Source organism: Eurypyga helias, unplaced genomic scaffold, assembly GCF_000690775.1.
Source record: "Eurypyga helias isolate BGI_N326 unplaced genomic scaffold, ASM69077v1 scaffold14784, whole genome shotgun sequence".
Classification (NCBI taxonomy): domain Eukaryota; kingdom Metazoa; phylum Chordata; class Aves; order Eurypygiformes; family Eurypygidae; genus Eurypyga; species Eurypyga helias.
In genome coordinates this window covers 415-13,888 of record NW_010244652.1, presented here as the reverse complement: position 1 = coordinate 13,888, position 13,474 = coordinate 415, and the positions used below count along the sequence as shown (strand labels likewise).

General features: G+C 45.8%; 1 protein-coding gene across 1 annotated transcript; it reads right to left on the bottom strand.

Annotated features, from left to right (window-relative positions):
• Positions 1–1,429: 1,429 nt before the first annotated feature.
• LOC104508267 (serum paraoxonase/arylesterase 2) lies at positions 1,430–12,218 on the bottom strand (the record flags this gene model as incomplete). The annotated part of the gene is made up of 9 exons (XM_010149831.1): positions 1,430–1,702; positions 2,620–2,748; positions 3,270–3,351; positions 3,979–4,179; positions 4,981–5,107; positions 6,218–6,383; positions 7,275–7,330; positions 11,952–12,022; positions 12,172–12,218. Coding segments are annotated over 9 exons (1,038 nt in total), but the record flags the coding sequence as incomplete, so codon positions are not given.
• Positions 12,219–13,474: the final 1,256 nt, after the last annotated feature.

Below are 13,474 nucleotides of genomic sequence, written 5' to 3'. Positions count from 1 at the left end.
GGGCGGGTAATTTGCTCTGTCGTGTAGGCAGAAGCACACCTGTGTTTTCAAAGCACCGGACTTACCACGTACTCACCAGGTTAGAGGAGGCTGCGGCTGGTGGTGAAGCGAACTGCAGCAGCAAAGCCAGAGTAGCCATTAGCACCCAGGGGCTGGCTCTTCCTCCTCCTGAGCTCGCACTTCATGAGCAGCCTGCCGTTATTCTCCGCACGGTGGTGGGAGAACCACAGCTAGGACATCAGCTGAAGGATGCAGAGGGGCTGGTGACCCTGGAGCAGGTCTGCCTGGTGACACCTCCCAGGGGGCAGCCCAGCTGGTGAGAAGTGCTGGCGGGGGCAGGCGCAGGCAGCACGGTGACAACCCGGGCAGGGGAGCCGACAGCAGTAACACGGAGCCTTTAGCTGGATGTCAACACTGCTGATCAGAGGTGGGAACTTGGAGGAGCTGCTCTGTGAGTGAGGAGATCTACACTACGGAAAAAGAGCTTGCTCCATGGGCAGGAAACCAGGTGGTGGCTCGAGCAGGGGCTTCTGCCAGACTGCTGTCTTGCTGTGCACGCTGGAAGGCACAAAACTCATTTCCAGCTTCAGAGGACACTCGGTTCCGTTTATTGTAAGTGATTGCTAACTAACACCATTCTAAAAACACCAGCTGATGGAAACCTGGATAGGCCTTTTAGCAGCACACAGGGCTGTCAGTACCTGCTGCTGGGTAGCAGGAGGTGGGTGCCCAATGCCCAGAAACCCAGCAGGGACAGCCCCGGACAGGCTGGGAGTTAAACATACAACATGCGTGACCGTGGGGTAGCACTGTGGCAAAGCACCCAGAAACGCTCCCTTTGCCATGGCAGACAACACTTAGTGCTAATGCGCTTTCCGCTGGCGGTGCTCGGGACTTGTTTCCCACTCTACGGAACCAAAAAAGCCTTTTTTTAAACTCCCTTTGGAAGAGTCAGTAAGAAACCCCTCCGGGATTAAGAGAAATTTATGAAACTGAAGTAACGTTAGGAAATTACTTAAAGGGGGAAGATATAAGACTGAAGTAACATTTATTCTCCTTCCAGTTATTTTGAGAGCATTAGGGAAAGCCAACAGGAAGGTTCAGAAGAACTCGGCACAGTCCCTGGGAAAGTCCAGGGGCAGGTGACAAGAAAGCACACGGCACTGGTAGTTAGCAAACCTCATCTACAAAATCACTTTTCTTAGGGGCAGGAACGAAACACACACCCCCCAGAAATCCAGTCGCAACAGATAATTCAATGTCTGACAATTTAGTCATCGGTAATCCGAATTTGAACTTCAAGGTTGCCCTTTGTTACTGACATGGGGTCCCCACATTACACAAATAAACTAATTTCTCACCTTCAATTCCATTTCCTTTACTATTGCGGAAAACTCTCATCTTGCGGAGGAAGGCTAAAATACATTTCCATGACTCTAGTTAACCTTTATTGGAACAGTCTTGTTAGCAAATCTAGCAGAAACTGAGTGAGTTCCCGAGGAATCTAATCCTTTCCGCTGCAGCAGATCTTACCCGCAAGGAGCTATAGCTCACAGTGGAGAGCTCTGTGGAAGACGGTGCCGACGAACAGTTTTCCCTCGTAGACGGATGCCACCGAGCTGCCCTGCAGCACAGAGCCGTTGTCGGCGTAGACGCGCGTCACCACAGGCTCCTCGGAGAGGATGTTCTGGATGCGCAGGACCTGCCAGAGGAGGGAGATACATCTGGTGAAACAGCTGCAGGTGAAAAATCCTCCACGGATGGAGGGAACATCTGTGTGTTAAATGAGTTAGGTTGATCAGCTGCTGGTAACTGCAGCCAAGTGATTCCAGTGATAGGGCCACAAATTCTGCTTCAGTGAAGCATGGTCCAAGATTGATTCTTTTTTTTAAGTGGTTGTGCACCAGAGACTCCACCTCAGTAACTAAGGAAGCCAGTCATTCCCCGCACTAGGAATGCGCACAGTTTGTTCCAGCCTAAGAGTTAACTTCATATCGTCTTATTTTCATGCTTTCTCTGGATGGAGTAAACAACTGCCGAGTATCATGAATCTATGGCTACCAAACATGATAATTTTGAGAAGTGTCTTAGGGGGAGCTTCAGACAAGGCTGAAACCAAACAGACACCAACCAGCCACCTGTGCTCACAGCCACTAACACACTGATGCCAGCACCTCATTGATTTCAGAAGGGAAGAGGAATTGCAGTGTCACCTACAACGAATCCCACTTGCACTGATAACTCATTCCAGTGTGAGCATTTCTGGTCATGCTTTGCACCCAATTATTTTTGATTTGACAAAGAGGTGCTGGCTCAGTAATTAACACAGTTCATCTAAATCAGATTGCGCAGCCACAGCTGCACAGAAAGCAGCCTGAGGCGTCCGGAATGACTGAGCTATTGGGTGGACACTGTTGTTTCCTAAGGCTCTGAATAGGTGTTGGTTAGCAAGTATGTCCTCTTCAAGAGCCGAAGCTGGAAGCCAGCTCAGTCTTTGCTCACACGAAGGCTGGCCAGGCACTTCTCTACATAATGCAAAGTTGTACCGGGGGGATTTGAACAGAGCAACTTTCTGGTACAGACATAGCCAAGAGACCAGTGATGTCTCCCAAAAGGCACCTCAGAGGCAGGCAGGTTTTCAGGATCGTTGTAGAACATCTTCATCCCATTGGGATGACATCCTATCCAGATGTCTCCAGTGTGAGGGTCAACAGACAAGTTATCGACCAGAGTATCCAGCTGCAGTGTCTGTCCAACATGGAGGAAAAACAAGAAATAGAAGTTAAAGCTACGAGAAGTCGTGGAAGCAAACCATAACATAATGAAGAGACTTGTCCAAGACTCTCACCCGACATAGGCTAATTTTTTTAAGAAATATTTTCTCCCCCAATGCTGTTTTTCTTCTCCCCTAGTATGCTTCATCCCGCCCTCTGTGCCATAAGAAGCCTGCTTGCTGCTCTGAGGTTCCCCACTGCCTCATCCACACCTACACCTGTGCTGATCACTTGAGTGCTTTGTGGTTGGACCACCCTGACCGAGGCTTCCAGCACAGCTCCAGAGCATGCCCGAGGATCTCTCTCTGGTTGCTGGTGTGAGGGTGGATGACCTGAAGCTCCATAACAGAGTGCACAACACCTCTGCAAACCCACAGCAGGAGCCACCCAGGCCAGAACTTCACACACTATCGGGTTGAAATCTCAAGCATTCATGGGGACTAATCTGTCCAAAATTCACATATGCTCCTTTTTGATGGAACAGCAGCACCTTACCTTCACGTGGGTTAAATTCCAATTTGCATGTTTTTCCATGACATGGACATTATGATCAAATATATCTGCAACGTAGATGTACCTTCAAAAGAAAGCCCCTCTTAGCAATGTGTATGAGCAAGCAGACACTAAAACCAGCCCGTTCCTCCTCTGCAAGCCCAGCTCTTCCCATGAGGAATGCCAGCTCACCGTTCTCACACGGGGCACTGAATGGAAGCCAACCTGCTGAGAGGCTAATGTAGTTTCACGCTGTGGCAGTTCTTCCATTACGCCACTGAAGAAGGCCTTGGATCGTGAGAGCCACAAATACGCTCTTTTTTTAATTTAAGATCACCTGTCTACACCACAGGGCTGGTTAATTCAGTCATACAGGCTTTAACACTGTAGAGCGTTTCCTCACTTGCAGAAATCCCACCCCATTAACCCCTGCAAGCAATATATGCAAACTCCTGTATTGGCTGGTTAAAATGCAGCAACCTTTGATCTTCATGCATGTAAGCTACCACGCAAGGCAGCAAACATTGCCGCTGAGTTAAAGACCGAGACACATAACTTCTGTTCTAACACCCTCCGTATCACTTACGTTGTACAGGTAGGACCTTACATGAGCCAGTTTAGACACCTGACCACAGAGGAACCGCATATACAGATTAGGATTTTAGGGTTCTTTTGTGTGATTAAAAAAAATCTAAGGCAAGAAGAAACTTACTTTCTGTCGGGTGAAATGTTAATTCCATTGGCTGAATAAAACCCAGCTGCTACTTCTTTAACTTCTTTTGGACTGTAGTAAACGACATTCGACCAAGTTAAACCCAAGAACATCTCCAAGACCATCAAGATGAAGTCGGAGAAGTAGTGGTCATTGGTAGCATAGAAGCTGTCTGGTCCTATAGCGACTATATCATTCACACTAAAAAAATAAAAAGGGAGGGAGAAAAACAATAAAAGAATGAGAAGAGAGGTATGAAGGACCATTGTAGGACTGCACAGAATCCAGCCAGGACGTGGTCATCCCATACACATAAAGGGGCTGCAATTACAGATGGTACTTCAGATAGACACCGAGTTGTCTAGATCCTTTTTACTTCTGTTTTCTTTCACATGAACCAGAAGTGTGCAGTGCTGAGACCTGAACAGCACCATAGGGCATCAGCTAGAGATCTGGCTACCTGCCCATAAGTCCAAGGAAATTTTTTCTCTCTTTTGATTACATTTAACTGGAAAACAGATAACAGGTAGGAGTTGTGACAACTTTATCCGTCAGGCTCTGTTTATCTTACAATCATTTTGCAGTAGGACAGACCAAGAAAATTTTGTATGCAAAAAAAAAAAAAAAAGCAGAAAGTATGTTTATTTTTACAGTGTTGCAAATTCAGAATAATAGAATATCTAGATTTGTATCTGCAATGACCTAAGAGTGGGTTACATGAGAGAAGGAGAAATGGATGTCAAGCTAATTCACTGGCATCAATCACAGCGGCACTTAAGACCGATTTAGTGATACAACTATTAAAAATCTCATTTACTGAAGAAATTGGAGAAACACAGGTTTTGATTACACAGATAAGAAGTAATCAATAAAAGAAACAGGAAAGCTGGTTAAAGAGAAAATCTCTCATCTTAATAATGTTCTAAAACCAAAATCATCCTACTTTAGATTTTACCAAAGCAGCCTGTTCTTCCAAGGGAAGACGGCATTTGGCTCCAATACCTTGTCAGAAGGTCGTGTCGAATGGTTTTCAGGTGTACAAGAGAATTGTCATCTTCTACAAATTTAAACAGTTCTACTGTGCTCTTCTGATGGGGATGGTTCACGACAAAGAGGTACACGGTGTCGTCTTAAAAAAAGAAACGGCAACAGATGAATTCTCTGCAACAGGTCGCGTGACTGAACACCCCCAGCTCTGAAGCAGCCTCTAGCAGAGACCACACGTTGGGTTGGGTGCATGTGTCTCGTGGCTCTCCAGAGGCAGGAGGACAGGTACCAAATTAATGTGGGATGTCACTGCGACTGGATCCAGACCTCCAGCTACTCCTCTCCCAGGCTGGCTCTACAGGGAACTGCTGTGTAAACGACGCTTTTGCTATTTCTACCAAGGAAGAAAGAAATCATGGCTCCATCCTCATGCCCAAGCCACTGGGTTTTGCAATCGGATGCACTACAGTGACCAGTCGCAGGAAACAGCCACAGCCAGCTGGGAAGGAGGGCTGGTAGCCCAGCCAGGTTGGGCGCTTTGTTTGCCGCATCCCCTGAGAAAGGGTCCACCTCCTGTACTCTGAGTAAGGCTGCAGTCCTTCTGCTCAGCCCTTCTGGTGACACCCTGCATCAGCCACCACCCATTTTTCCAACACCTTCCCTTAAAGGGTGACTGTATGGAGACGCTGGTCAAGCTGCAGCAGTGGTTCTTTCTCTTAATAGTTGTAGACTTCTAATTGCCCTGCTGAAATCCCCAGTGAAAGGACAGGGAAAAAGAGAGGAAGGAGAGCATGAAGGATGTTTACTGGTACTCGGAGCCTGCTGCAGGAGAACGTGTCTTAGAGAGGAGAACATGGCTTGGCTACAGAGTACCAGAGATTTTGGTAACTTACAGAGATTTGATAATTTACTGCTTAGCCATAAAATCTTCATTCTGGCCACTACTAGTCAGTGAAGCATGTGTCTCCTCAAATCCCTTGACCCCAAGGTGATGTAAATTGGTAAAATAAACTGTGTGGTTTTCAAGTCCTTTTCCCACTTTCTTTCCTGTCAGTATATAGGACAACTTTCTGTCTCAGCCTGAGATTATGTTCAAAGGTGTTTGCTTTAGCAGATGACATTTAGAAAAGAGCCCGATAAAAAGCATGAAAATTAGGCTACTGGGGAGTGCAATGTAAGGCTGCAACAGGATTTCTATTTGTGCTATTTAGGCTGAGATTTGCCACCACCTCGAGTTCAAGATCTTTTTTACCTCTGCCTATATAGGTGCTGATTCCATGAGGGTTAAACGATGCCAGATCAAACCCTCGGCTGATTCTCAGTTCCACTGCTCTAGGATTGTCTTCATTCAAATCCAACAAAAATATTTCACCGGGCTTATCTGGTGCAAGGCTCTTTATTCCTGGATATTTCAAGCCCTGTAAAATCAAAACATAAACCCATTCCTGGATTAGAGGTAAAGGCAAGCATCACAGGGCTGACGTTCAGGCTTGCAAGCACACATCTGGATGTCACTCTGCTTCAGCCCACCATGCTGTGACGGAGGTAGAGGGACCGGCTCTGGTCTCCCCGGCAAGCCCTTAACCTCAGTGCAGAGGGAGCAAGCTGCATGGAAGAGTCACACCCACAGCATCGCTGCCGCCCACTGCGGCCACCTCCTGGGTGGGTGCTCCCCTAGGTCAAACCGCCCCGCAAACAGACACGCTGCGGGGACAAACTGCAAGCACGGCACCACTGAAGGCATCCAACGCGGTAAAGCCATGGGGAACAGCAGCAGTGCGGCAGCTCACATCTTCTGGCATGTATTTTGCAACGTTATCGTTCCCCAGGTGTCCCAGGAGTACGCAGATGAAAATATCAGCTTTTGGTTTAGCAAATAATTTCTAGCCATCCTGATTGCAAAGAAAAGCTGTGTCCTAAAGGCTAAAAAAATCAGTAACAACAAAATCAACACACAAATCTGATTTTTTTTAAAGATAGGGAATTAACACACCTTCTTAACAAGGGAGAGGTTCGACATTTCAACATTTCAAGGAAGCAGCAGGAAAGAAATTCAAGGTTACATGGGCAGACAAGCCAGTGCAATAGGATACATGTGTCAGAGCCATCACCACCGTATCGTGTCAAGAAGTGCGCTTGCTCAAGCAGAAGGAAAGGCCAGCTATGCCGATACAAGTCTGGGCCGTCCCTATGGAGCCAGCCAGCCAGCCTTGGAGAAAAAAAAAGTCCATCCTGCAATTTCCATCTATGGCTTCTGTAATTAAGGAAGCAGGCAAGCCCCTGCGCGGGGAGGGGGCATGAGCACTTACGGAGCTGATGAAAGCCAGTCCATTGGGAAGTATGTCAATGTCTTCTGAACCGGTTTCTGTAAGACAGAGATAAACAGGGTTTTTCAGATGACATGAAATATTTCCTATCGAAAAAAACTCCTTTTTAATACAATTCCAACTCTCGTGAATGTCACTTTCTTGTGATATGACTGCACAAGCAATGAAATTCACCGGAGAAGTTCGCATCGCATTAAAAGTGGGAGCTGAAGGCAACTGCAGACCAAGTTAGGAAACAGTACCAGGGTTCACCTCTTTCTGGGGGCTTAGGAGTGCCCCCGTGCTGGCTGGGCAGTCTCCCGCCCAGCTCTGTGTGCCCTGGGATGGCACAGGATGAATCACACACTTTTGATAACTGTGTTTTGCAGCAAAGCAATTAGCACCAATGAGATTTTTAGGACAGGACCGTTCCCATCAATCAACCTGCACGGTTGCATAAGGCAGCTCTGGGAATTGCACACACTAATTCTCCTGGTTGAGCTGGGCCGCTTCACTAAGATGGAGTGCCAAATATTTAGTTAAAGCTCTCAAGTGACAGAGAACCTGCTATACCTTTAACAGCAAAGGGCTTTCCCAATTAGACCACACTTTTAACTGTGGGTAATCATTTCCAATATTGCCAGTTCCTCTAGTTTCTGTAATATTTTTCCCTGATAGGAAAATAATAAGACAAAATAAAATAAAATAAATAAAATAAAATAAAACAAAAAACCTTTAGTAAGAACACTAGAGCAACCTTAGGCTTTGATCAAGCACTCTCCATAGAGCTTCTAGTCCAATGCTGAAGGACATTTGCCGTCCCACATTCCCACTGCTCCCCTGAGAAGCCTCCCCTCTCTTCTCTGAATCACCAGCATAAATAGCATTCCCACAGGCCACTTCCCAGGCAATGGCTGGAGTAAACCCACCTGGGAGGGTTTGCTTAAAGTATGAAATTGTTCTGCAGGTTTTCTGTAACAGCCACCAACAAAGGTTTTCCACCCAGCTTGCCCTGCCCCTCTGCACCCCCCAGTGCTTGGCCACAGACCACCCATGTGACTCTACATGGGTCACACCATCCCTGGCACCTTGGAGCTGTCTCCCAAGGGAAGCACCTGCAAATTCCAGATGGGTTTGTTGTTAGCTTTTATGTAGCCCCTATTTATGCCAGCACTCATTTGGCTGGGCTTCATCTGGAAGCCATGTGAGGAAGAACCAGATCCCCAAACTCACCTGTGCAGGTAAGTTCCTCCTCAGTACAGCCCTGGGGAGACGTGGTGGCAGGGCTTCACCTGGAGGGACAGGGGACAGCTCCTCCTCGTCCTCAGGAAGCCCCTGCTCCACCCATTACCCTAAGGAGCGGAGCATCCCGCCTGCTGAAGAGCACGAGGTCTGAAGATGTGTTTTGGGGAGAGCTAGCCCGCTACCCCACCTCCCAGGTTTTGTTCTGAATTTTGACTGGGCTCAGGGAGGAGGCAGACGTCTGCACTGATGTGCCCAGGGACATGTGGAGCCTCAAATTTTGAATTTGGATTTTTCAGCTCTGGTTTAAGCAACAAGCTCCTCAGTCTCTCCAAGCCTGGGTTCATTATAAGATGTGGTTAGCAGTGATTCCCCACTTCCCGGGATTGCTGCAAAGATAACGACACAAATAAATGTGGAGAGGCTCGATTACCACGGTGAGGTGAGCTGGACAGACAGCTTTTGCTGGCAGAGCATGGCGGTGAGTGAACAAACACAGATAAAATCATTCATCGCTACTGAATGAGCGAGGCTGCCAAGCAAAAAGATGAGCAAGCTAATTAGGAGCAGATAATTAAAAACTACAAGTTTCTGGTGGAAGGAATGTAATGAGCGCCCTGCACCCAACTGCTTTGAAAGAAACTGCCCGGCCACTGCTCAGCCAGGTGCTGGTACGTGTGGAAGAGAGCGAGCGCTGTCGGGAGAGCAGTGAAATGCTGACTCGGCACAATCCTGCTGAGCCGGCACCGCTCGAGGAGGGGTTGGAGGCACCCAGCCAGCCGCAGGGGTGCTGCTGGGCCCCTCGGCGGGACCCCGTTTTGGAGGGCTCTGGGCTGTTGTCGAAGGCACCGTATGGGCAGGAGAGTTAGGAACTGATTTATTAGGTATCAGTTACCTCCACTATATTGCTTAGTTGTACCACCGAGCCCAGCTTCTCCATGGGATTATTTGAATAAGTAGTTCTAAACAAAAAATAAAGTTATCAAGAAAAATTACTGCCTGCCCTGAAAACGCTGACTTTTTTGGTTCTTTATCTTAGTATGATGTATTCTGCAGATGCAACCAACAAAGCAAACACAACACCTGGATTTCATGTCCAAAAGCAAACAACTATTTCACCTGTATCTCATGAATTGTTCCAAGATGCAAGTTATTTCCAGCAATTTCTATAGTAGCTTCTTGAACTTCAGGAAAGTTCAGGATATACAGTTAGTTTATTATAAATCAGTAACGTGAGTAGACACTCATATAATTCAGAAGATGCTGTTTATTCTACAGATAACAGCCTTTCCAACATATCTGTGAATGAGGTTTCGGACAAGCTGAAGTTTTTTATTGGTTTGGTCAATGTTTGCGTCTGTGCTAACATTGCACAATATTTGGAAAGCAGAAGAGATCAAAGACTTAAAAGAGAGACAAAGAAAGGATGAAATTGTTCAGAAAAGAAAAGGACCCACTAGAGAATTTTGCCATCTACTCCGGCTTTGCTTCCTCTGCTACGGAAGCATCACTTTTAACATCATTACAACAGACTGTACCAGAGGCCTGTTCTTCAATGTACAGAATGGATAGTTTATTTTGTTCAGAGCTGATCCAGCTCATTACCTACATCCCATTTAAGGGGTCAGAAGGACTGTTTTAAAGATTAAAATAAAGACAGCTCATATATTCAACTTCATCATAGCATTTTAAAGGAAAAAGACCCAGGAGGACCAAGATGTCCATGTAGAAAGATATCCTTACACAAAGTCACCCCTGAAGCAACCTTACAGACCTGAGTACAGCAGAACTCCTGGTCTGCATAGCGCAACCCAGGCAGCATCTAGACTCCAAGGGCTCCTTGGTCTCCCTGAGTAACAGAACCTCCCCAGTCATATTAAATGAATTTTGAAAGACATTTGCATGAACATTACAACTTTTAAGTTTGCACAAATCCGTTCTTATTTCTCGTCCTGCCACATCGGACCTGCTGAATTAATTTGTGGCATTAAAAATTTTTCTAGAGAGGAGCAAACAAAAGGGTTTGCAAGGCAAACGGCACAGGTCCATGTGAAGGGACAGTGTTACAGGAGCAGAGCAAGAAGCAGAAACAAAGCTCTGTAAATTGATCCACCACTGCCTCTGAGCAGAGCCGGGTTCTCAGAATTCACCTCATCTCCATGTAAATGTCAGGCACCAAAAATGAAATAATGTTTGGAAATTAAACGCAACTGTATTTGCAATTTACAGCTTTTCTCTTTCCTCAACAGAGCAATCGCGTTGCAAAAAGTCTCGTAAAGATTGCAGTAGTGATATGCTTAGAAGAATTACTCAGAAATTATTTTTTTGTGATTCACCATCCAACAAGCATTATTCAGAGCCTTGTATGAGTAAATTACTGCTCAATCTAGACAACCTGGAAAGTTTTTTCAAACGCAATTCCTTCTGCCCGTAACCTCAGGCAAAGGAACTCTGCACACACTCATTCATGGAAGTAATTTGACTTTGCAAAGATGTTTGATTCCTGACACAAGGACAAAGCAAGATTTATGAAACCAACACAGTGACTCAGCAAGCTCAAAGGCAAGGCTCTTAAAGCTCATCCAACAGCTTTTTACACATGCAAAATCCAGGCACATTTCAACAGAATTCAAGACATTTCCAAAATTACTAAAGAGGAGAAAACCCACAGCCATTAATCTTGTATTAAGTTTAAAAATTTTAACTTGGGGGAAAGGGAGACACAAAACCCCAATCAATTTTAAAGCTATCCATTTTATACTCTGGTTTTCTCTCCTAAAGGGAGAGGAAAAAAAAAAAAAAAGAGGAACATTGCTAAACACATGACCCAGAGTACAAAGTCAACATTTCAGCCACTCTGTTAAACCTCTTTGCAAACCAGACGAGGGTGATAAATCTGACCCCTTGCTCTTTGAAACCACACAGCTGAATTGCACAACCGCCCGGAGCTCCTGCCTGCTGTCTGCATGGCGCCATACCAGCCCGCTCCTGAATCTCCACAAAATAAGGTGCTAAGGCAGGCAATCCCAGCTGGCATTTAGCAGCCACATGCCTGTGGCCATCTCCCAAAGCCTGCACCCTTGCAGCAAGTCCCATCTTCAAGACATCACCAGCCACCTGCAGGTATCTGACTGAAGAGCCAACACACCCTCATCTAAAAGCCGAATAATTTCCTAAGTGGCTGAGCACCGGAGAAGTGTTTGCAAGGTACTCATTGTCAAGAAAAGGAACAGAAACATTAAATACCAAAGGCAAAAAGTATTGTACCCAACTAGCTATTTTTTCAGTATACTTTTCTCCCTACCCCAATGGCCAAGTAACAATTGAAAGTGAAATTAGCACTTCGTTTTCTGTATCTGGCTTGGAAGTTGGCTTTAAGAAGCAGTTCCAAAATAAGGCTGGACAAAAGCAATACACTCAGTTATTTTGAGCACGTACCGATGCCTTTAATGAGCCGGCAGTTCGGGAGGGCTACTGGGGCTATTTCCCGTGAAGCATTGAGTCTGTTCCTGCAAGAGGGAAGAGGAGGGTTAACACCACACAGCCAGTTTTAAAACAGGTAACATTCCTATCGTAGCTTTATCTCGGTCTTATTGTCTGCCATATCGCAGCAATAAACCAGCTGTAAAATACTGGACAAATAAAACCCAGAACTGACAAGACCAATTGCTCCAAATCACTGTGATGGTTACACACGTCCAGGGATTAAGTGATTCTCCTACACAGACTATCTTCAGGAACCTGACTTTGTTCATGAGCTTCAGAAACAAGCTTTCGTGACCCACTAGAGCTCAAACCATAAAATAAGACAGCCACACTTTCTTCAAGTTTCAGACACCTGAATATAGCAGCACCCTGCAGTTAGGAGCAGCATTTCAGATGAGGAAAGGGCAACCTTCTACCCCAATCACTGGCTTTTTTTGGTGACCAGGCCAACAGCATTTGCTCTTTCTTCATTTTTTAGTCCCCGTCCAATTCAAAGGCAGCGATAGCGTTGTTGCAAGGCAGGACTACTAATTTCCTAACGACAGGCAGGACTTGGGAGTACGAATTTCAGCAATTACCCTCTTCTCTCCTGGTACCCACCCAGAGCGTTATCCTTCAGCAGTGCCTATTTCATTCCTGAATGCCCACAAAATTCAATCTCTGGCTCATGGACAAGCAGATACAGACAGGCACATACACAAGTTTCTATTTCTCCACCTCCTCCATTCCAAGATATCTACAAATTTTTATGAAAAGCACCTCACTACCAGGACTGCTGTTTGACCAGGGCAGTCAATAGTACCATAAGCAAGTATGTTGTGTTTCTATGTTAAAATGTCCAGCTAGTGTACTATCATTTTCCTCCTTCCTTTTTTTTGTCCCAAAAGAAAGCATTTAAACTAACATGGTTACTCCTCTGCGTGCGTATCATACGGACGTGTTGAGGCTGTACTTGCTCCAATCACAGGAAATTCTGAATGCAAAGATCCCATAAGCAAAAACTAGCCATGCTTATGTTATAGTTTTAGTCACAAACTAAACAGCAGTAACAGTCTGTGGTATGAAAAATATGCAATACAGCTGCACACTGTATGGTATGTCAGTCTTGGTTTTTTAATCACTTCATTATGAATTCCAAATTGCTTCAGTGCTGTATCACTGACAGGTTGTTAACGGAGTCAGGGGAAAAAAAAAAAAAAAAAAAAGGAAGAAAAAGGGCAAAAAGGGCAGAGGATAGCAAGGGAAAGGAGCCAAGTTAAACTCTCCCAAGCCCTTTCCCCCAGCTCTGGAGTCCTGATGGAGTATTACAGCAGCTCCCAGCCCACAGGCAGCACAGGAGGGATATCAGCTCACCCCCACAGCATCACAAAACCCATCAGATTCTTAAGGCTGGCTTGGAGTGATCATGCCCAAAGTTTGCACTGCTGCTTGCTTAGTGCTTTTCCCTTTCCAATTTGCATCAGCTTTTCCTGGGC